Genomic DNA, 23,055 nt, shown 5'->3' on the forward strand with positions numbered 1-23,055 from the left:
ATAGTCAAATTTATCATTTTTCTTTTATAGTTTCAAATTATGTGTCTTATTTAAGACTCATTCTGTAGCATAAGGTCATAGAAATGTTTTCCAATATTTTAATTAAAAGTTTTAACACCTGTTTTCCTTCCGATTTCGGTCTTTAATCTGCTTGGATGTTTATTTACTTGTATGTTATGAAATAGGAATATGATTTGCTTTTTTTATAAGGAAAAACTGATTGTCTCCAAATGACTTATTGTCTGGCTAGACCATCTGTTAGCCACTGTTTGACTTTATTATATATAAAAGTCTGTTTTAGTCTCTTTGGCTCAATGGAAAGAGCCTGAGGACTGAAAGGTCCCAGGTTCTATACCCATTAAGGGCATGTACTTCAGTTGCAGGCTCCCAACTTCCACCCTGGGCCCTTGTCAGGGCGTGTGCAGGAGGCAACCAATTGATATGGTTCTCTCACATCAATATTTTTCTGTCTTTCCCTCTCTCTTCCACTCTCTCTCTAAAAAGCAAAGGAAAAACATCATTGGGTGACGATTAAAAAACAAAACAAACATGAAATAGAACACTTTACAAAAAGGTGTATAAAAATAAAACGTGTACTACTGTGTCAATTGCAGGGAAGTGCATGCGTGTAGGGAGAGGAGTTTTTTTGTTTTGTTTTTTTAAGATATATTTTATTGATCTTTTTTACAGAGAGGAAGTGAGAGGGATAGAGAATTAGAAACATAGATGAGAGAGAAACATTGGAACATCAATCAGCTGCCTCCTGCACACCCCTCACTGGGGATGTGCCCGCAGCCAAGGTACATGCCCTTGACCGGGATTGAACCCGGGACCCTTCAGTCCGCAGGCCAACGCTCTATACAAACCCAGTTACGGCCATCAGATTTTTTATTCACTTGATTTTTAGATTCACTTGTTGATAGTTATGTATTTGTTGTTCATAATTTTTAACTTTACCTTTTTTCTTCTTCTTCCTCTTCTTAAAGAATACCTTTCAGCATTTCACATATTACTGGTTTGATGGTGGTGAACTCCTTTAGCTTTTTTGTATCTGTGAAGCTCTTTATCTAACCTTCAATTCTGAATTTACCATTGCTCCTCTGTGCTACATTCTGTAATCACACCTTCCTGACAGGCACTTAGCAATTGTCTTATATACTTATATCCAATAAGTTTCAAAAAATGTAATCTATAGCTATAGACCACAATTAAACTTTTGACTAACCTTTTCCAATAATGTGAAACTTGTTTTTGAAAAAGAAAATGCCTTAACTTTTGGTAGATACCTTAAAAAATACACAGGCAACAAAGGCAGTCTGTTGAGATCGTAATGTTTTCATAATTTGGCCTAGTGGATAGAGCATCAGTCTATGGACTGGAACAATGGTTGCCAACCGGTGTTTCGCAGACCATTGGTGGTCTGTGATATGTGAAAGGTCGGAGACCGCTGGACTGGAGAGTCCAGGGCTCAATTCTGGTCAAGAGCACATGCCCGGGTTGCAAGCTCGATCCCTAGTAGAGAGCGTGCAGGTGGCAACCAACCAATGATTTCTCTCTCTCATCATTGCTGATTCTCTCTCTCTCCCTCCCCCTTCCTCTTTGAAATAAAAATATACTTTTAAAAAATATTCTGAAGAAGAGAGCATATAACCAACGCATACCTGTCTAGATTAGTATTGCCAGAAGAGTAGTCTTTGGATCCAGATCTGCTACCATAAAAGGCCGATGACTGCAAAGGTGAAAGTCCTACAGAATGAAGAAACACAGGAACAATTTAACTCCTAAATCAACCACTGAAGTCCAATTAGTAATAAAATTATGCATTGGGCCTATTTAAATTTTTCTTTCCCCCCTTTCTTTTCATCAAAGTTGGATAAATGTTAACAGATCAAATACTGTGTAAAAGGTTATAATAGCTAAGAATACTCTCCTGCCCTAAAGCTTCAACACCTTCTTGACTTATTCATTTTGAACAGCATCAATTGACTCCCTATTAGGAAAAATTAGAAATTTTCATTTACCCCTACTCTTATATACTTCCTTCCAACCAAGTATTAGTTGTGCTATTTTAGTTCTACTGATTAACTTTGAAAATTAACACACTTAAAACTACATTTTGTTCCACGAACCTTCTTATCACTTAACCACTTACAGAGACCTCTTCCACATCAACTTTTGTAAGATGTATCTTACCTTCAACACTGTTAAAGCTTTTTACACCTTCAAGTATTTTCTAACTATAGGTTGATCATAAAGCTTAAAACTAGTAAATGGAGTTTATATAATGTATTATTTTTTCAGAGGTAAGAAGTATATTTGTGATTTTTCTTTCTGTGGAAGTCCAAAGTCACAACTCTGAAAGGCTAAAAGGAGATAATTTCTAGAGTCTTGATCAAATTAATTCCTTTAAACTCTAAATTTATCAAAATCATGCCATTTTTTAGTTTGTTTCAATTCAATTTCAAGTTGACATAATATTCAAATCTACGTAGTTCAGAGGATCATAGAGATTGTTTAAGTGTAGAAATAATAACAAAAATTAATAGACAATCTAAGTTAGATTTTATAAAAACAGGGTACAAGGTAAAATTAAGCAACTGCTTTAGGCAATAACTTCAAGATCTTATAGAACTTATAGTAAATGGCAACACTGATGAACTTTAATTTCAAACACTTTAACTCCTTGAATTCATTGTATGGTCCAGGTCTCCTGATAATGAGAATTTAATTCTAGGCAGTTAAATAGGGATGTAGGCAAAGCCTAGACTCTTTGTAAATAGAATAAAAGGTCCCTTATATTTCTAATACTTTGAAAGTATTTTAGCAGAGTACTGGATATAAATTGGAGCCCAGTAACTAGAACTGAATTATGGAGTATTCCTGAATAATAGAGTTATATCCCATTTAGGGTTTTATTTCTAGTCTATACAGTATATTTTATCTAATAATTCTATCTAATAAAGAGGGAATATGCTAATTGACTGTTACACCCTTACAAAGACGGCAGCGCCCACAGCCAATAAGGAGGGAACATGCTAATTGACTGCCACACCCTCAAAGAGGGCGGCACCCATAGCCACAACTAATAACATTTATCCAACTTTGATGGCAGCACTCAGTTCCCTAAGTCCCACCCGCAGCACAGCTGGGCACATCCCCAGGTGGGTCTGGCTGCTCTGTGCACCTGCCTCTGGAGTCCCCAAGTCCTCTCAGCCACCCAGAGCTGGCCCGAGGTGTAGGCAAGCCTCGGATGGCAGCTTCCCAGCCACCCAGGGCTGGCCCGAGGTGTAGGCAAGCCTCAGATGGCAGCTGCCCAGCCACCCAGGGCTGCCCAAAGCGTAGGTAACAAGGGCCAGCCAAGGCTTGCACTGCTGGCAGTGGCAGCAGCAGAGGTGTGATTGGGGCATTGCCTTTCCCTGATTGCTGGGTTACCTCCACCCCTGAGGGCTCCTGAACTGTGAGAAGGAGCAGGCCGGGCTGAGGGAACCCCCCCCACCAGCTCCAGGGCATGAATCTACGCCTCTAGTTATATAATAAATGACAATCTTATATAAAGACCAGTACTTACCTGATGTTCTATTCTCTTCTGACTGTTTCAAACTCAGCTGCTTCTCTCTACTGCTGGTTAAATACTTTCTTGAAGGATCTGTCATAGCTTTGTTGTTCCTACAGTCAATAATTTAATTCAATATATATAGGCATGTAAAGTACAAATCTTAATTTTAAATAGTTGTCATTAAAAATTTACATTCTAAGTGCTGAATTCATGGATTTGCTTAGAAATTATGCTACAAAGTGTTAAAGCCTCAAAAGGTCAGAGACTGCTGAAACCGGTTTGGCTCAGTGGATAGAGCATCAGCCTGTGGACTGAGTGGTCCCAGGTTCGATTCTGGTCAAGGGCATGTACATTGGTTGCGGGCACATCCCCAATAGGAGGTGTGCAAGAGGCAGCTGATCGATGACTCTCATCGATGTTTCTAACTATCTATCTCTCTCCCTTCCTCTCTGTAAAAAAAAAAAAAAAATCAATAAAATATATTATTAAAAAAAAAAAAAAAAAGGTCAGAGACTTAAGCAAATGAGAATCATGACAATAAGGTTTCAATACCACGTCAAAATCTAACCGATCCATAACCCTATTAATTAAGCAAAAATGAAGTAGCATTTTATTTTTACAAAAGTCAAACCAGAGACAGCAAGAGCAGATTAAATGATTTACTAAAAGACTAAAAGAATCAATTAAGTAAACTATTCGAACTTGATACTAAATAGGTATAAAAAGTACACATCTCAGTCTGTTGAAGAAATGAATGAGTGAGGATGTCTCAAATATTCAAAGACCTGTGTATAGAAAAGGAACTGGACTGATTTATAATCTTAACTCAGTGCGATTCTATTTCAGAGTAAGACAGAAACATAGGTGACTCTGAAGTTTTGCAGTAGTATGTTTACCACTGAATAACCCCAAGTACACAGTTCGTACTCAACAGATACCAGCTAATATAATTGCTCACTGATGCTTTTTTTTTTTTTTTTTTTTTTTTTACTTTTGCCATGTTTAATATAAGGGTATTCACATTCTTAAAATCAGAAAATGTGGTCATATATGTAGTATATTTTAGACATTTTTAGACCATATGGGAATAGTAACCTTGTCCTCAAATTGCTTCTAGTTTACTTACGGAGGCAAACAAACAAACAAACAAACAAACAAACAAACTCCAGCCCTGGCCAGGTGGCTCAGGTGGTTTGAGCATCGTCCCATACGCCACAAAAGTTGTGGGTTCAATTACCCATCAGGGCACATATCTAGGTTCCAGGTTCAATCCCCAGTTGGAGAGCATACAAGGAGGCAACCAATGTTTCTCTCTCACATAGATGTTTCTCTCTCTTTCCCATCCTCTCTAAAAAAAAAAAAAAAAAGTCAATAACATGTCCTTGGGTGAGAATTTTTTAAAAAAACACCTCACAAGAAATAGAACACATATTAGCAAGAAGAACATGTATAACAATGTAAACAATATCACATGATGGCAATATTGTTTGACCAAAATATAAACGTATATTTATGTATATGAAAAATGGATTTTTAAAACAAATGTTTGCTGAATAAATTTGTGAATAAAGTAAAACAAAGAAATAAAACTCAAAATGTTCTTTTATAGTCTACGGATTTGAAATACTACTTACTAAGTGTCAACATCACTTACTAATAACACTTATGGTGATTAAATTATTTTCATTTCATGAACACAAAGTTAAAATTTCTTAAGCCCCGTTTCCCCCTCTATCATTCCTAAATATCTAAACTTATATTTAGATAAATGCTCATGCTTTAATTAAAAGTGTTTACTTTAGGAGAACCATATGAATAAAGCCTGTAGCAAACAAATTAGATGCTCCACCCAAATTCCCTCTGACCCCATTTTTGTATCCTCTCTTCCCCACCAATTTAGGTGTTTTCCACAGAAGTACTTAGGGCTCTCTCTAATAATATATTACTGTTATTTTGATTTCCTTAAGGGACTTGTTTTCTGTACTTCACTTAACATCCCCACCCCAAGAAATGCAATTGCTTCTGACTATCAAACTGAGGCAATGATGACGGTAAATGGAAAGGCAGTTTGTGAAAACTTGGATATTAGTATTAGGGGAAATGGGTGAGGAATATATAGGAACACTCCACTTCATCTCTGTAACTTTTCTGTAAATTCCAAAATTTAATATATTTTATTGATTTTGTACAGAGAGGAAAGGAGAGAGATAGAGTTAGAAACATCGATGAGAGAGAGTCATCGATCAGCTGCTTCTAGCACACCCCCTATTGGGGATATGCCTGCAACCAAGGTACATGCCCTTGACTGGAATTGAACTCGGAACCCTTCAGTCCACAAGCTGACGCTGTATCCATTGAGCCAAACCGGTTTCGGCAATTATTCCAAAATTTAAAAGTTTTCTTAAAATGATCAAACAAACAAAACCAAAATATTGGTCCAAATTCTTTCTGGACCCTATAAAAACCTGCTTATTCTGCCTTTAAAGAAACTTCTAGATTTCTATAGACACTTCTTCCAAAACAGCACCAGCATGAAACAGGCTACAAAGAAGAACAGTTTTCCAAACCTTCAGCTGTAGCCTTGAAAGATAACAAAGGAAACCTACCAACGGACAAAGCCAGGAGTCATATGGAACACAATGAACAAGGATTTCTCTCCGAGGAAAGAACAGAGATTGCTACATTTGCTAATCAAGAATTTACTCCCCTGTCCTGGCTGCCCAGTGGAGAGTGGGTCCTGTGGACTGAGGGTCCCAGTTTGATTCCAGGTTGTGGGCTCAATCCCCATTGTGGAGGGCATGGAGGAGGCAGCTGATCAATGATTCTTTCTCATCACTGATGTTTTTTGTGATTTAAAAAAATATATATTTTATTGATTTTTTTACAGAGAGGAAGGGAGAGAAAGAGAAAGCTAGAAACATCTACCATCTCCTTCTGCACACCCCCTACTGGGGATGTGCCCGCAACAAAGGTACATGCGCATGCTGACCCTCTATCCACTGAGCCAAACCGGTTTCGGCGTCATTGATGTTTTCTCTCTCTCCCTCCCTCTCTCTCAAATCAATAAAAAATAAATAACTTATTCCCATGCCTTCACAATTTCTGCCTAGCAAGATTTTATTGCTGCCATAGACTAGTGACTCTTTCAGTTTCCTATTCTGTCCATTCTAAATCAAAATTTTTATTGTGAATCTCCTGTGCTTACTCCAGCTATGTACAGGCATATCTCATTTTATTGCACTTTGCACAGCACTTTTTTTTTTTTACAAATTGAAGATCCTCTACCAGCAAAAAGATTATGACCCACTAAAAGTTCAAATAATGGTTAGCAATTTTTTAGCAATAAAGTATTTAAAATTAAGGTATATCCTTGTTTGTTTGTTTTTAAAGATATAATGCTATTGTATACTTATCAGGCTGCAGTATAAACACAAGCACTGGGAAACCAAAAAACTTGTGTACGTTTATTGCAATATTTCCTTTACTGTAGCGATCTGAAACTAAACCACAGTATCTCTGAGATATGCTTGTATGATGGTATGTATGGAGATGGCGTGGGGAATGCAGATTTTAGGAACCAGACCATGAGGCACCTGGTCCAAAAGAGCAGCCCTGGACCTTCTGGAGAGCACTGCCCATCACAGTGACCCTGGACTTGGAGCTGGATACAGGACTAAGTGAGATTTGGAGGCTGTTTTTATTAGGATGGGGGAAAGAGTGTTCTTATATAGGTAATAATCAGGGCTATTTCTGTGGATATAGGTGTAAACTACGACAGCCTGTTAGTTTTCCCCAAATAACATTGTACCCTTCTGCCATTATAAAATTTGGGCTAGACTGACTTACTGGTCTTCCATACAACTTGATATAACCATTTGACTAGGTTCTTGTCAACGTGACATACAAAAAAATTGTGCGTACAATTTCCAGCCTAAAGGAAAGCAGTATGCCCTCTCTCTGCTCCTCTTTCTTTCTTCCCACTGATAGGAATGCAGACATGAGAGCAAAGACTGAAGCAAAATGGAAGCTTAACGACAATGAACCAACGAGATAAAAGGAGTCTGAGCCCCTGGCGATTGTGGCTTTATATACCATACCAGTCCTATTACCTACCCAGATTTTTACATTTATTTCAGCAGCAGAACCAAGATCCCAATTAATATATAAAGTTTCTTCAGCTTTTCCCCTGTTCTTTTATGGTGACCTCTTAACTTCGAATACCAGCTAACTGACTATGGATTTTTGTTAAGGCGTTAACTGAGGTATTAACTAAAAACTGTGTAAATTAAGTTTTCTCCCCCCAGAAGACAAAAAGGACCCTCCCATGAGGAAAAAAGAGGATGTGAGCTGGTGACTGTCTTGTTACAAGTGGATACCTTTTTTGTTCAACCCAGAGAATAACTCTAAAAGATTGATACTCCATGGCTAGAAACTATATGTGGTTTACAAATTTTTTACCCCTAAGCTAACTTTTCACATGAATAAGGTAAAAAAAATTTTGTAGGTAAAGGGAAGAGGGAAAGAAGGATTTCACTCTAAAAGAGCAAACAGCAAGAAACACTTATTAGAATTCTTCATCTCTGTTGTTCCTCTAAGTACTGCAGATTTTTCTAAAAAGCTATAATGGGAGAAGTGCAATCAAATGATCAAAGCAATAGCAATGGTCAATCTATCACCAAAATACTTGAAATTCTGCTCTTCTATCTTTGGAATTCCCATAAATTGAATAATCTCTCCTCGCAGTTGTAATTGCCACTATAACAAATACTGACTTAGGGCCTTAAAGGCTCTTAAAGCAACTTACGATGATGAATCATTTTCCTTAGGGTAATCTTCATTCAACTCCGAGCCAGACAGCATTCTTTTCCTCTTTTCAGTTCTATAGAGAACAGAGAAAAGGACCTCATTTTAAAAAGCCAGAATTCATGCCATTAAAAACTATTAAACAACCCACTCAAGGACAGATACTGTGACCACTGCTAATTCTCTATACCACATGTGAAATAACATACCATATATCTGCACCCTCAATATGTGTCACTGAATAAGCCACATAAGACAAATGCTAATTATCTACTCAAAATGCACTCTATACTTTCTTCTAACACATTTGACTAACCAAAAAATCTCACTTTTTTCTCAAATAACTGGTCTTTCTATAAAGCTTAAAAGACATTTATAAAGAGGCACAGCTAATGACTAAGAAAGAAAAAGGGTCTTTCATACCTATTTTCTAATAACCCTGATCTAAGAGGCGTTGATGTAGATGTCAAAGACGGAATCGTTCGGGTGACAGTTATTCCATTTCCTGCTGCAGTCTTCATCGATCCTCTACCTGGAGTACCAAGAACTTTTCGAAATGGACTATCATCTTTAGTTTCCAAGCTTCCTCTCTTTGAAGAGGCCTGTCAGAATAAAGTTTGAAATAGCAAATCGTCAAATTAACTGGCAAACTTTTAGACAGTGATTCTCAAGTGGGGAAGTATGAAAACACACACAGCTGGAGACCCACCTCCAGAGACTCTCACTTAACCGGTGTGGGATGAGGCTCCTTCATCAGTATATACTTTTTTAAGCACCCTAGGTGATTCTAAATATGATCAGTGTCATAAACTGAGCAATGTTTTTCCCCGTATAGTATTCTTACAAACTTAAAAATTCCAAAACATACCCAGAGGCAGAAGGGAAATACCGTGAATTATTTTTTAAAAAGGGTTCACATATAAAAGACACGGTTCTAATAACCACAATGGAAATAAATCTTTACAGAAAGACCCAATTATAATTATGATGAATTAAAGTGATGTTTGTATGATGTGCCAATGAGTAGTATCCAACTCCTGGCAACCCTAGGAATCAGTGATGACCACAATGTCCTGTCCTCACTGCCCTGCTCAGCTTCTGTAGAAACATGCTTATGGTTTCTGTTATGGTGTCAATCCATCTTAGTTTTTGTCTTCCTCTTTTCCTGCTGCCTTCTATTTTTCCCAGTATGACTGCCCTAAAATGACATAGATGTGACATAAAGGAGCAACAATGACATTTGGTTGCCACAATTCAAATGCCAAGTCACATGTACTTCATTATGACTTTTGAAGGGGTTCCAGTTTGGAAAAATGAAACAAATATATGTAATGATGGGGAAAATGATAGTGACATAGAGATCACTGGCAGTAGCTAAATCAAATACTCTACTACCCTCAAGACACAGCAAGAACATTTGAAGAGAAAATGTTCTTGAATGTAATTGAAAAAAAACAAACAGGGTGGAGCAAAGTATGCTTAGTTGTTTGTCTAGAAAATAATACAATAATTAATAAATAATAATACAAATAAACTGTTTCCCAAACTGACTTTTGCTACACCTTGGGAAATAGTGCTTTCTACCAACACTCTGCCAAATTGATATTTTATAACTATATTAAGAGCTACGTCATTTCTCAATGAAAGGTATTCTTAATAGCTTTCTACAGAATTACAATCTTAAGATTTGGGAAGAAAAAAATCTGATGTTCTCTGCGTGAACAATTTAAAAAATTACACTTATTTTCTACATACTCAAGATTCAAAAATCAAAATACAGGGGGATCAAGGGTATGCTGGAAGAGATTAATGGGAAAAAGAAGGACCTATGTAATACTTTCAGCAATAAAGATTTTTTTTTAAAGTTCAGAATAAAAATTAAAAACCCATGCAAAAACCAAAATACTCTTATAAAAACCATATGCTGAAAAATTTCATTATCACCCCAATGCCATCCACCCATTTTTCCACTTCTCATTTTCCTACTCCTTATAAGTATTTTTTAATTGTTCCTTTATGCAAAGGCAAATCAATATTTTATTCTTTTTGTTATATAATTGGTAGTATACTATATGCAAACTGTTTTGCATTATCTTCAACCTTATTTGATCCTATAGTAGGACACTTTACATTGCAACCTATTACACATACACGTAAATAGAAATGAAACAAGTTTCAGAAACCAATACTTATCCTTACTATGTATAATACCTATTCTATTTTATTCTTTCCTTATTTAATACTAGTCACAACCCTCAAATAAATTTTATAATCTTAGAAATAGGAATTACTTATGGAGAATAAATATTTGCTTCTGCTATACATAGTAATGCTTACACATTTAAATATTCGAAAAGCTTCAATTTCTATCTACACTAGTAAGTGGGTGGATTTTAAAGTAGTTAATGCTAGTGAAAAAGCCAGACCTCCTGCCCCCCAAAAAAATTACACACTGATCCCATTCATATACACTCTAGAATATGCAAATTAATCTACAGTGACAGAAAGCAAATCAGCTGTGGCTCAGGGAGAGGAACCAGAGAGGAAGAGGGAGGGAAGGACAACAAAGGGAGAATGGGGAAACTTTTAAGGGTTATGGCTATGTACACTAGGTTGGATTGTGGTGAAGATTTTAGGGATATGTATATGTAAGTAAAAACATTTCAAACTGTACTTTAATTATGTGCAATTTATTGAATGTCAATATACCTCAACTAAAATCCCACCCATCCTATAAAACAAACTAACAAAAATAAAATTTTATTCACTCCTTATCCCAGTAAATAGACTAACTAATCACCTCGCTGCACAGCCAAATAAAAGTAATCAGTTCCAAAGTTTTTCTTTATGCCCAGTTTCCCTTTGTAAAAAAAATTAAGAGACATAGGAACGCTATATTGCAACAATGCATAGCAATTCTCATGTCTGGCTGAATATTTATGAAAGAAAAACTATTTAAAAAGCAAACAGAAGACTTCAACAAAAGAGTCTGGTATCATATAGTGTGGGGGCAAAGGTCATAATGTAGTACACACACAAACACCATCACAGAAATAGTAGCAGCAGACTCTGACCAGGTTGTTAGTGTATGGTATTCACATGCATTATCTCACAGCAACCCTTAAAATATCATTGCTGCTCAATTTTACGGATGGGTGCTAAGGCTTAGAATAGTTAAAACTCCTCTGCTGAAACCGGTTTGGCTCAGTGGATAGAGCGTTGGTCTGTGGACTGAAAGGTCCAAGGTTCGATTCGGGTCAAGGGCATGTACATTGGTTGCGGGCACATCCCCGGTGGGGGGTGTGCAGGAGGCAGCTGGTCAATGTTTCTCTCTCATCGACGTTTCTAGCTCTCTATCTCTCTCCCTTCCTCTCTGTAAAAAAATCAATAAAATATATTAAAAAAAAAAAAAAAGAACTCCTCTGATGACTCACAGCTAGAAAATGTCAGCACCAAATCTCAAGTTCACATACAACTCTAAAGCTATGCTTTTAAAAACTATACTGTACTTTATTGCAGTTCATAAGGTATAAGACCTAGAGCATATGTTAAATTGTGTTCTGTAAAACTGTATGTAAGTAGGGAAGAAAGTGATAAATTTTAGAAAGGCGTTCATAAAAATTAGTTGAAGAGACTGAAATAGCTAAGATGGTAAATTTCAGGTATGTGGAAAAGACCCTTATGACAAAGCCAGAATTATTAGGCATTAGTCAAAGTTCTACTTCCTGCAATTACCTTATAGAATATCTATCATTTCTTAAAAAGCTTTTAGACTCAAATGAACATACCTGATTGTCTGAGTAAGATAGCTGCCTGTTGGTTTCCTTCTGTGAGGTTCTACTGCCCAGAATAGCTCCAAAACTACCAGACCCCTGAGAAGGCTTCATGGCTAGTGCAAAAGAAAAAAAAAGAAAAAAATCCCAAATCACTTATTTTAATATAGAGATTTGCCATCATTATTATATAACATTGCAGAAGTAAAGCAGAAATAAATTCAAGTGCTTATAAACCAATTCTTTCTGAATAGAAAGCACATTTGATATAAATAGTAATTAAAAGTTAGAGCCAGTCTCAAACAAAAAAATGAAATAACATGCAAAAATTTGAAAACATATAATAGGACAAGATTTTATATTTTAAAATATCTCATAGGGTTGTTATGAGGATTATATATTTTTTAAAATATATTTTTATTTCAGAGAGGAAGAGAGAGGGATAGATAGAAACATCAATGATGAGAGAGAATCATTGAATGGCTGCCTCCTGCATGGCCCTACTGGGGATTGAGCCTGCAACCTGGGCATCTGCCCTTGACCGGAATTGAACCTGGGACCCTTCAGTCTGCAGGCCGATGCTCTATCCACTGAGCCAAACTGGCTAGGGCTAGGACAAAATTTTAAATGTAAAATTAAATGCTAGAAATTCTCCTATATCAATATTTGGAAATTAACACTATAGAAAAGTTAGTCACCATGTGCCTATGGTATGAACATTGGATGAATGCCAAGAAGACATGTCAGAACCAGTGACAGATATATTTCTAATAATGTATACTTCAAATCATTCTCTGTTAAGTTCAGCAAGTGAAATGGCTTGTATTCCAAAGAAATCAACAATAAAGAACACTCAAAGTGCTGTATACTTTAAAAGGTATTTTATACTTAATTCCCACTGATGATCATTTGGAATGTTTTAATTTTTAAAAATTGAAAATAATGCTGAACATCCTTTGACATCCCTTGCACTAATGGTACAATTTTTATAGGATAAACTCAAAATAAGAACTGCTGGTGTAAAATAAAGGATGCTCTGACTAGGACTTCCGGCACTATGCTGAATAGAAGTGGTGAGAGAGGGGCGGCAGCTGGTTTGACTCGGTGGTAAGTGTCGGCCTGCGGGTTCAGTTCTGGTCACGGGCATGCACCTCAGCTGCAGGCGCTCCCCAGGATGGACTGCATCTGGAAACAACTGCATCTCCTCGGCCGCAGGCTCCCCCCCTGGCCAGGGTGCGTGCAGGAGGCAACCAATGGGTGCATTTCTCTCACATCGATATTTCTCTCTTCCACTCTCTAAAAACCAATGAAAAAGCATCCTTGAGGATTAGAAACATAAAAAAGAAAAGAAATGGTGAGAGAGGGCATCCTTGGCTTGCGCCTCATCCTAGAGGTAAATCTTTTAGTCTTCATCATTGTGATGTTAGTCGTAGGCTTTCACATATAGCCTTTTGTATGGTGAGGTAGTTTCCTTCTATTTCTAGTTTATTGAGTATTTTTTATCATGAAAGGGCGCTGAATTTTATCAAATGTTTTTTCTGCATCGAGATGATCACATTGGTTTATTGTCCTTCATTCTGTTAATTTGGTGTTTGATTTTTTATTTTTTTTTTCCGTATCTTAAACCATCCTTGCATTACAGAAATAAAACTCATTTGATCATAGTGTAATCCTTTTAATGTGCTGTTGAATTTGGTCTGCTAATACTTTGTTGAGGATTTTTGCATAAATATTCACCAGGGATACTGGTCTACAGCCTAGTAATATTCTTTTATAACTATTAATGTCAGAACTTGGGATAGTTAGTGCTCACCTGCATTGAGTCTGTTCTGATGGACTGCATCTAGAAACAACCGCATTTCCTCCGCATCCTTACTTGGTACTTTGTCAATAGACAAGAAGCTGTTATCTTGTAGTGTTAACATGAGGCGGCTTTGTTTTGCTCCACTGGGTCGAAGCACCACATTTTTAATGTTATGACTCAGCTGGAAAACACAAAAGGAGAATGATCTTATTAAAAACATGATAATGAAGTATATGTTGTATAATGAATACTAAACTTTATACTTTCTAAGTTACATTTCTTACTCTTCCCCACATTAGGATTTCCCCCCAACCAAAAATAGTTCCTACTTCTTGATACATTTAAGTAAAAGATTTCATTTTTAGAAGAGGCAAACACATAGTATTAAATTTTATTTTTCATTGTAATCCTACCAGTCTTGTTTTTATGGCAGGAAGTTGCATATTTTCAGGTATAGTGACAAAGTTATAAAAACTAGTGAGTTAGAAGGGGGTCCTAATACAAAGTGACAGGAGAAGATATTTGACTTCAGGAGCGGGCAAACAGTGCAATAAACCAATCTTGTAACATAGAAACCTTCACATAAAACCTATGTTCATGTTGACCAATGCCACCCCAATCAATTGAATAAAACTTTAAAAATAAATTAATTTTTAAAAAGACCAAGTGAGTTAATTTCCAGAGTTTGGATGGTTTTACCATCACCAGTTTAGAAAGCCCAAAGTGCAGCAGTCGCCAACCTTTCGGACCTCGAAGAGTGCCGGTTGGCGACCACTGCTCCAAAGGGCTCCTTAAACCAGCGGCTGCCAACCTTCCGGACCTCACGGACCAGGCCCACCAGCTGGCGACTGCTGCCATAGTGGATTAGAGGCTTTCTTTTTCTTTCCAACAAAACCTTATAGCATATCTGGCAAATGGTGTAAATAGCTATAATGTAAAAAGGACATATTAATCCAAATTATAATCCTCAAAAGAATTCCACTTTCTCACACACACTGAAACAAAACTTTACCAATATAGGAACATCTTTTTTTTCCTTTTTTAATTGTTTAAGCAGGCTCATTTTACTTTTATTCAATCACAACATGAGCAGCTAGAACTATCTTAGCTTCCTTCTCCCAATCCCCAGATCTGGTTCAGTAACTTGTCTTATACCCTTCCAGACTCTGAACACGTGCTTTCAAGTGATAACTTTTCTATTCTCTTGGCTGAAATTTTTCCTAGAATTAATATATTTTGTGGTTTCTTTATTACCTAATAATTCCTGCCAATCAGGCAAACTTGTTCTTTAACACTCTCCCTCAGAAGGCATATACCAAAGTTTCTAAAGCTACCTTTTTGTGAAGACATCCTCTCTGAACAGCATAAAACAGGAAGTAATCGCATTTCATTTCTTGATTAGGAAAAATTTACCGTTATCAATATTCAGATAAGAATGAAAAAAAATAGTTTTACCATTCACTTAATTTATATTTTAAGTGATAGTTCTTAAGTTCATGTCCTTGAGTAGAATTTTTTTCCACAAAATACAATAACTAATTTTAGATGCTTTAACTCCAAAATATAAATGAACGCTTTAATAGCAACAGAAAAGTAGATCACATAAAACCATTATTTCAATCAATATACCTCTTTTAAAAAATGAAAGTTAAGCCTTGGTGTGGTAGCTCAGTTGGTTAGTGTCGTCCAGATACATCAAGGCTGTGGGTTTGGTCCATAAACAGGGCACATACAAGAAGCAACCAATAAATGCATAAGTGGAACAACACACAGATGTTTTTCTCTCTCTTCCCCTCCTCTCTCTCTCTTTAAATCAATAAAACAATAAAAGTTGTCTTTCTCTGTTTAACTTATTTCACTTAGCATAATACCCTCTAGGTCCCTTCCATATTGTTGCAAATGAGAAGATTTCATTCTTTTTAATGGTTGAGTAACATTCCATTGTGATTATATACCATATATCTTTTTTTGTTTAATATCACATATCTTTGAAATATTTTTACAGCTGTGAATGCATTTGATTCTAAGTTTGAGAGGAAAAGTGTATCATTCAGCTCTATATTCTTAGCCCTTACTACAGTACCCACCACAGCAATTTGTAAGTGGTTAACAAATGCTGAATGCAACCTGATGTAAAACTGAGAAAAGGGTTGAATCACAGGTAGAATCATATGCTCCTAAAGATCTATGTTTGCTTTAAATATGTTCTCAGTGCTAATTTGGGCCGAGGACTGAAAAATCAAATCTCTATTTGGAAAAAAATCTTTCACTGAGATGGGCACTTTGGTATGCATGTATGGCAGAAATTACTATTGTTTCCATTACCCATGTAACCATGTCATTCTTCTAATCTATTTAAGAATATCTTTCCAGCCAAAACCGGCTTGGCTCAGTGGATAGAGTGTCAGCCTGCAGACTGAAAGGTCCCAGGTTCAATTCCGGTCAAGGGCATGTGCAAGAGGCAGCTGATCGATGATTCTCTCTCATTGATGTTTCTACCTCTCTATCCCTCTCTCTTTCTCTCTGTAAAAAATTCAATAAAATATATATATTTTTAAAAGGACTATCTCTCCAGCTAATAGCTCTTCTTAATTTAGTAGGTCTTCCAGTTCTCACCAGATGCCCACAAACACTGTATATCTTTGATACACAAAATCATAAGCAATTTATTTTCACAGTTGAAAGCAAAGATAAATGGCAATTTTACCTCACCTCAGGTTCTCAAGCATAAAGTTCTATAAATGGTTCTTCAATAGGGTACTTTATGTTTAGAATAAATATATTTTGTTTAATCTAATGAACAAATAGAACTTTAAAGTACAGAAAAATGTAAGTCAAACATTTTTTCTTAATTTCAACTCATATAAAAATGAGCAGTTGTTGGCTGCACAAGATAAACAACATAGAAGTGAAAACAAGGTTAACTATTTTTTTGCAGAAATAAAATAATGAGACCCTTTAAGTGTACAATTAGCCCTGGCTGGTTGGTGTGTCTCAGTTGGTTGAGTGTCATCCCATGCACCAAAGTTCGCCAGTTCAATTCTCAGTAACCAGGGTACATACCTAGGTTAAGGCATGATCGCCCCCAGGTTAGAGACATCCAGGAGGCAAGAAAATAGCTGTATAGGATGGATGACTTTTAGTTACCATCCCTGAATAATGCATACACCTTTCTGGCAGGATTATTTTGAAAATAAACATTAAGATAACACTAATAAGTCCTATTAAAAGCTAACACTAAATAATGAATATATCATATACACTAAGAATATATCTTTAAATATATTTTATTGATTTTTTACAGAGAGGAAGGGAGAGAGATAGAGAGTTAGAAATGTCAATGAGAGAGAAACATCGACCAGCTGCCTCTTGCACATCCCCAACCGGGGATGTGCCCACAACCAATGTACATGCCCTTGACTGGAATCGAACCCAGGACCCTTCAGTCTGCAGAATGACGCTCTACCACTGAGCCAAACTGGCTTCGGCAGAATAAAGTTATCCTAATGTGGTATTTAAAATAGCTTAGATAGCCGAAACTGGTTTGGATCAGTGGATGGAGCATTGGCCTGCAGACTGAAAAGTCCCGGGTTCGATTCCAGTAAAGGGCATGTACCTTGGTTGCAGGCACATACCCAGTAGGGGGTGTGCAAGAGGCAGCTGATCGATGTTTCTAACTCTCTATCCCTCTCTCTTCCTTTCTGTAAAAAATCAAAATATATTTAAAAAATAATAATAAAATAAAATAAAATAGCTTAGATAGTTCCTCTCATCTTCCACTAGCTTTCTTTTCAATAATGGTGACTACTTGCAGCTCTTTTATATATTATCTATAATGCTGCTGAATAATTTATAAAATAAGAACATAACAGTATCAGTGTCCTGGAAATAAAAAATAAGAACTATTAATCTAGAAGGGCTACCATGATTCTCAATATGGCACAGAATAGCTATTCACTAAAGGATGTGATGGAAGATCTATTCCAAATCTAAAGTTGGTAGTACCTGAAATATCCTTGGAATTCCTCCAGTGTTGTAGTGAACGACTAGGCTGACTTTATTATCTTTTTCCACAATTTCAAAGGATCCTTCTTTCCATTTTGTAATCCCAGTCTGCATACTTCGAATTCTGATAGGACCATATATCTTCAGAGGAGACATATTTTCTTTAAAAATAAATTGCTTCTAGCAAAATTATAAAACAAAAATATAACTTCACCCGACAGATTCTAAGAAAGAAAAAGAAAATTAAAAGTTACAATTTACTAGTGATTAAAATAAGTGTATGAAAGAGAACATTTAGTGAACCATCTTATATGTCTTTTTCTCCATTTCCATAAGCCACATTTCATTAAGCATCCTCAAAGGCCTTGATTAGCTGGATGGTACGGATAAGAAAGACAACTAAAGCAGTCACTCATGTTAAGTGTCTGAATCTAACCAACATTTACTTCTATACACATTCTCTTCATTGCCATGTGTCTTGCACCTGTGTCTATTAGTGCCTAAATTTTGCATTTTGCACCATTAACAAATCAAAGTGTGCCACTAAAGGCATGCTAATCGGTAATACTAAAGATTCCATTCTCAATGTGACCAAGTTTTACATTCTTTCACAAATACTAATACATCTTGAACTTCACATATAAGTAAAAATATATTTTCAATCATCTGACTTCATTTCTTAGAATGGAATTCCTTCTAAAATATCAAAGCATATCACCAAGTAGTCTAAGCATAGCCACATGTTTAGAAGACATTAAATGAATACAAAACTATAAGAAAAATCAAATTAGTTTAACCCCCAGAATTATTTGAGAAACCATTTATTTTCTAGGGGGGGAAAAACTAACAATATAATCTGTCTTCCTAAGAACCATCTATCATTTATATTTAATATTATCATTCCTAGAAAGACTATCAATTTTATCCATGACAAATATTCAAATTTCTCAAACAAACTTCTTGCTATCAAATAGCATGTGTATTATACAATTCTACATCCATATACCTTCCAATTATCTTTATGATGAACTTCAGATCAAATTACATCACACATAATGTTAAAACAAATTTTATTTATACACTTCAAATCTCTAAAAACACTGCTCTAATACAGATTATTGCTTATAATAAATTTTTTAAAATTCATTAAATTTTGCATCTGCAAAAACAGCTAACCTAGAAAAGCTTTAGTAAAGTAGTCATCAAAACATACTAGGTCGAGGTATCAGGAACCAGCTCTGATGTAATTTATAACTTATCTTTTCTAACAATTTGTTTTTTCAATTGTAAAAACAGGAATAGCAAATGCTATAGTGTTGGAGAATTAAATAACACACATTAGGCATTAAATAGATCCCAGCTCTTAATGAGAGTTATCTTTGATTTCTCTCTTGATGATTATTGATATTGGACTGGGGATGGAAGGTCAAGGCAGAGTACTGACAATTCTACCTCCATACACCTTCCAGACATTTTTATAATGAGCTGCAGATAAAATCACATTATTTTTTTCCTTAATATTATTCAATGACTCCCCATTGCCCTCATAATAAAATCTAGACTCATTAACATGACATAAACCCCCTTCATGATTCAGGACCTCCTTACCTCTATTCCCAACAAGCTCTCCAAATCCAGCCATCTGAACTACTTATAATTTCCCTAAAAAAGCCACATGCTCTCATGCTATGTATACATTGTCATCAATGTTTATAGGATTTTTATGTACTTTCCCCATCCTCCATAATTTCTTCTCCTGTCTATAAAATCAAGGCTCAACTTAGACATTATCTTCTTTAAGAGCTTTCCTAGCTACCTTTCATTTTACTCTCACACCATATCCACATTGACGTTGTTTAATGTTTCTCTGTTCTTCTATTATACTCTGTGCTGTTAGTAGAGTGCTCATCACATTATATTATAGAAATTCTTTACTTTATATAAACTGTTTACCTCTTTGTCTCTATCTAGGCTCTGTTATTTAAAGACAGGGAATATGTCCTTTTTTAAAAAAATATATATTTTATTGATATTTTACAGAGAGGAAGAGAGAGGGATAGAGAGTTAGAAACATCGATGAGAGAGAATCATCGATCAGCTGCCTCTTGCACACCCCCTACTGGGTATGTGCCCGCAACCAAGGTACATGCCCTTGACGGGAATCGAACCCGAGACCTTTCGGTCCACAGGCCGACACTCTATCCACTGAGCCAAACCGGTTTTGGCAGGGAATATGTCCTTTAATCATTACATCTCCATTAGGACAGTGTCTGACATACATGAAATAACTCACTATCTATATCCATATATATAAGAGGCTAATATGCAAAGTGTCCCTGCGAGAGTTCGACTGGGAATTCTATTGCTCACTATGATGTGCACTGACCACCAGGAGGCAGTATGGAACAAAGGAAGTCGTTGGCCAGCAGTCAGAATGCCGCCATGAGCCCTGATTGCCAGCCAGGCCTAGGGTCCCTACCGGTACACAAATTTCATACACTGGGCTTCCAGATTAAGAGTAAACAACAACAACAAAAATAGCAAATAAATCAGTACCTTACAGACCAAAAATAAATAGAGGTTATTAACCTTGAATTCCTAAAAACAAAAACAAAAAACAGCCGAAATCGGTTTGGCTCAGTGGTAGAGCGTCAGTCTATGGACTGAAAGGTCCCAGGTTCGATTCCGGTCAGGGGCATGTACATTGGTTGCGGGCACATCCCCGGTAGGGGGTGTGCAAGAGGCAGCTGATCGATGTTTCTCTCTCACTGACGTTTCTAGCTCTCTATCTCTCTCCCTTCTTCTCTGTAAAAAAATCAATAAAATATATTTAACAAACAAAAACACCTTGTTTTTAAAAATTGCATTTAACAAAAATTTAAGGTGAAGATTTTAATGTTCACTAAAGTTAATCACAAATAAAAACTTAATTGTTACTTGTTTCTCTATATAATTTTCAATATTTGATGCAGTTTCAATTACATATATAAAATTTTACTTCAGACATTTAATATTTTCTTAACCTTCTCTATTAGCAACCCCTCTTTCTTTGAAGGAAGAAACCCTGAAAGGTGCAGGACATAAAACTGGCAGAACTAATAAAATAAAACTTTTAATGCCTCAATTTAGTCCATCAACTGCTCTTGTACTAAATGAATTAACTATATCTATTTTTGTATAATCATCATATTTCCAGGGTTTACCTTACTTAAGAGAAAAAAAAACTAAGTTTCTTTTTCAATATTTAGCATAATTCAGTAGCTGTTAAACTTCCTATAAACCTGGAACCAAGATAAGATTTCTCTGAACTCTGTAATGCTAATTCACTACCAAAGTGATATTAGGAAGATGAAATATAATAAAAACTCAAACTCATTCTTTAAGTACACCATTCAGATTCTCCTTTTCCTAAATTTCTTCACAATTATTAAAACTACCATTCAACCTTGAACATTTTATGAAAGCTCAATAACAATATCAAAAATGTTTCTATACCTTGGACAGATATTTAAATACTCTTATTTTAGCCCCAGCCAGTATTGCTCAATGGTCAGAGTATCAGCCCCTGCACTGAAGGGTCATGGTTCCATTCCCAGTCAAGGGCACATATCTAAGTTGCAAGTTTGATCCCCACTTCAGGTGGGGAGTGCACAGGAGGCAATCAATTGATGTGTCTGTCTCCCTACACATCAATGTTTCTTTCTCTCTTCCTTCCACTTACTCTAAAAAGCAATGGGGAAAATATCCTTCAGTGAGAATTAACAAAAAATAAAAACCTACAGCTTAAAAATAATTAAATAAATGTTCCTATTTTAGATACTGCTTTGAAAGTATCCTTATCTAGAAGGGCATTCTGTAGTTAAAACAAAACATGCTAAAGCATAAAAACTGTTACTAAAAACAGAAGAAAAAAATGGTTAATTCTTGCCACTATACATACTCACAATTCACCTTTATTCTGATGCTTGTGCCAAAGGCAATGCAATCTTCTAAGGGAACTACTCATATTCTGCAGCTACCCCAGTTCTTCGGAAGCCATCACCTCAGCTAAAGGAAATAAAAGTGTGCCTTTTAAAAACAATGCAATTCACAAAATTAAAGTGATTGTTAAAAGTGATCATTTATACAACAAAAAGTAACCTTTTAATTTATTTAAAAACCACAAATTTAACCTTGAAAAAGTTTAAAATATAATCTCAGGATGCACACACACACACAGGAAACAGAACTTTAGGGACCTATCTGTGGACAAATTGAGGGACTCCAGGAGGAGCTGTACCTCGATCCATTTGTATCTTGGTTTACCCCTGCTACATTTTGAAACTATGAAGGCAGTGAAAAAGAATACATCCTTTGTTGTCTTTATAAACATTGTTACATAATGATGTTTTATGTCTTAAAACACCACTTTCAGCACTGTGCTATTACAAATTTAAAAAGATTGATAAACTTAGTTTTTACTTTTTTCAAAACTAGCTTTACTAGTTTCTTTCTCAAATTGAAGCATCTCTAAATCTTTGCCCTTTGAAAACTAAAACAACTTTAAACTTACTTGTTCACTTCTAAAAAAATCATTTATTGAGCTACTCTAATTTGATAGCTCCCTGGTAGGAATACATATGTGAAAATTCTACAGTCCATGCCCTCAAAAGGCTTCCCTAATACTTGTCCTACCACCATCATTGAGGCAAAAAATCTTAGAATCAGCTTTAACCTCATCCTCATTTATCAAAAACTCCATCTTTTTGTAACTACTACCCTAATTCAGAAACACATCACTTTGCTACCACTCCAATCTAATATTTATTACACTTTTACTAAGCACCATACATGCATTATTTCCACAATAACCCTAAAGGACAGTTATTAATATCTATAGATGAGGAAAGTGAAGCCAAGAGAGATCATGTAATTTATCCATGATTACAGTCAGTGATAAAAGTAAACCTAACATCAGAATCTATGTTTTTAACCACTACCATAATGCATCCTCATCAATGAAAGTGATTCCAGCAATGGATCCTATACCCTATCTAAAAAACTACTTCTTTTATCTCTTACCAAAGAAAGTACAATATGCACTAACTGTCTCCTTAACTTTCTCCAGAAAGAGG

The 23,055-nt window shown here is 35.9% G+C and overlaps 1 protein-coding gene across 3 annotated transcripts in view; it reads right to left on the bottom strand.

The window, feature by feature from the left end:
• The window catches only part of USP37 (ubiquitin specific peptidase 37), a 55,920-nt gene that overhangs the window by 29,653 nt on the left and 3,212 nt on the right, over window positions 1-23,055 (bottom strand). For 2 of the 3 annotated variants that reach the window (XM_084891665.1, XM_084891663.1), the window contains exons 2-9: window positions 21,893-21,988; window positions 17,942-18,165; window positions 13,946-14,117; window positions 12,148-12,248; window positions 8,783-8,961; window positions 8,361-8,435; window positions 3,569-3,666; window positions 1,662-1,746 (exon numbers count right to left, since the gene is read on the bottom strand). In XM_084891665.1, coding sequence (XP_084747791.1) covers window positions 1,662-1,746; window positions 3,569-3,666; window positions 8,361-8,435; window positions 8,783-8,961; window positions 12,148-12,248; window positions 13,946-14,117; window positions 17,942-18,097 — 866 coding nt within the window. In that variant the 5' untranslated portion in view covers window positions 18,098-18,165; window positions 21,893-21,988. Of the gene's footprint in view, window positions 1-1,661; window positions 1,747-3,568; window positions 3,667-8,360; window positions 8,436-8,782; window positions 8,962-12,147; window positions 12,249-13,945; window positions 14,118-17,941; window positions 18,166-21,885; window positions 21,989-23,055 lie in introns of those variants that run through there. The other variant, XM_084891664.1, reaches the window with a different exon arrangement.

The sequence above is a fragment of the Pipistrellus hanaki genome, assembly GCF_964339955.1.
Source record: "Pipistrellus hanaki genome assembly, chromosome: 8".
Classification (NCBI taxonomy): domain Eukaryota; kingdom Metazoa; phylum Chordata; class Mammalia; order Chiroptera; family Vespertilionidae; genus Pipistrellus; species Pipistrellus hanaki.